Source organism: Limulus polyphemus, unplaced genomic scaffold (assembly GCF_000517525.1).
Source record: "Limulus polyphemus unplaced genomic scaffold, Limulus_polyphemus-2.1.2 Scaffold1010, whole genome shotgun sequence".
Classification (NCBI taxonomy): Eukaryota; Metazoa; Arthropoda; class Merostomata; order Xiphosura; family Limulidae; genus Limulus; species Limulus polyphemus.
Genome location: NW_013666620.1, coordinates 283370 through 285497, shown reverse-complemented (window position 1 = coordinate 285497; position 2128 = coordinate 283370). Strand labels below are relative to the sequence as shown.

General features: G+C 30.5%; 1 protein-coding gene across 1 annotated transcript in view; it reads right to left on the bottom strand.

Moving 5' to 3' along the window:
• The window catches only part of LOC106461686 (OCIA domain-containing protein 1-like), a 16520-nt gene that overhangs the window by 1452 nt on the left and 12940 nt on the right, over positions 1-2128 (bottom strand). Inside the window, exon 7 of the mRNA XM_013921533.2 lies at positions 977-1198. Coding sequence (XP_013776987.1) covers positions 977-1198 — 222 coding nt within the window. The remainder of the gene's footprint in view (positions 1-976; positions 1199-2128) is intronic.

Sequence of the window (2128 nt, the reverse complement as noted above, 5' to 3'; positions counted from 1 at the left end):
ACGATCCGCAGATTGCAAGTCGAGCATCCTAACCACCTGGCCATGCTGGGCCCAGATCAAAGAATATCAATTTTTGTTCTACAGCTCTGAATTTAATGGCTTAAAATTAAGACACGTTCTAACACATTTTCTAATCTTGAGCTTAAATATTTCTATTAAACAAAGAGTTTAGTAACTATAAATGTGGTTAAACTTTCTCTCTATTAATATAGTGTTTCAAAATGGTCTAATTGAATGGTCAAATTTATGAATTTAGGTATAATACATCACTGAGTAATTGGTTTACTCGCTTAGAAATTGTTTTTACTTCCAACAAATAGTTCTGTAATTCTTTGACATTACCTTTATCAGATTTCAATTACTTTGACATATTCTTTTTTTAGAAAGATTATGTTGGCTGGTTTATAAATATTATTAACATCAAAAGTACAGTTATCTTTAATCCAAACTACCAGTAAGGAAACATTAATCAATTTTGAGAGAACAAAATGAGAACCTAAGATGACAGAATAAAAAATTCTTTCTTTTATAACCGATAGATCATAATTAGAATAATTATTTTGAAAAAGCATTACAATAACATTGTTACTTGGGTCTATGATTAAGATTATGTTAGAATCAACCAGTTTTCGATGACTTGAATCACGGACTTGGTCAAATCCTCCTTCACAAGGAGTAAATTACTGAAGTATTTATTGAAGGAATTGGGAGGGAAGTTTCTTCGTAACATGTATGTATATATAATCAGATAGACTACACATTGGTACGTTACACGGTATGCCTAAATTCATCAGCTTCTCTATCCGATCAGACCTTTAAATCATAAATTAGTTGATTTTTCATAGGGTTTCTACTTACAAATGGATACGAATTCTCCGTCACAAGACTGTAGTCTAACCAACAAATACTTAGTGCCACTTTTGATATTGAACTTCTGTATACCAACTTAGCTTTAATTAAAATAGGTAAAGTTTACCTAGACTGTGTGCAGGAATCTCTCCATACCCCGATTTCTTATCAGTAGAGTCTTGCTGTTTATAGGCATATCGATAAGGGCCCTGTGACTGGGTTGAGTATGGCAACTGACGACTCTGAAACCTTGAATCATACTCTTCTCGATTTCTTCTTCGTAAGTCATCGTAAGATGTAAAACTTTTGGGAGACAATGAGACTTCTTCTTCAGATGGTGTTATTGTCCCTATTAAATGTGGATATTTAAATTTTCTATGCTTTATAAAGATAAACTTATCAATTATAAATATCTACTGAATTCTTCAGTTTCTTATAATTGCTCTTTTAAAAGATATACTGAAAAAAAAACTAAATCTCAATAATAACTAAGAATACTAACTTCCAGGTAAAGAAAAATTCTTTATTCTACAAAACTGAATTTGTTGAGCTAAATGGGTCTTGCCATTTATCACATTTTTCTTACTAACACTACTCCGATTTCAGGCATCTATTCTTGTGATTGATAGAACATTTTCTGTCAATGAAACAAATAACATAAATCGATGTCAATATCAGTTTTTCGTTGTTGTTGTTTTTTTTTACTGCTAGTACTGATATTACAACTGAGCCAAATTTGGAGGGATTATGCAGATAAAATTGGAATCAAAACTGCCTTAACTTTATTGTAAAAAATTTATACGAACCATTCAAGAATATGCATTAAAAGTTTTATTAATCTCAAATGTTACTTCTCTGTAATGCCACACTGAATTCAAACCTTTCTTTCTGTAAAATGCAAAAAGTATAAGATATTCAATCCAATCTTTACTTTTGTGTTTGAAAATACAACTGTTAGAAAGCTGAGGCTGAAAAAGTATTTAAACAATATTCAACAGATTGTACAATATTGTGTCCACTGTGGTTTACATTTCAAAATATTAGCTATAGTAAGGAAACACAGCATTCTTCACTGAACTACAATCAGTCCTTTGTAGTTGACTTACTAATATTTGAGCAATTTTGCAAAGAAGATCTTTCCTTAGTCTAGCTTTTTCCAGCCTGATTTCTTATGCAACTTCTATAATTGAATTCTTAAAAATGAGTAACACAAGTCATGTGTAAATATATTTAAATAGGCATGCATAGTTTAGTTCAATTGAATGTGTTAATTATAACA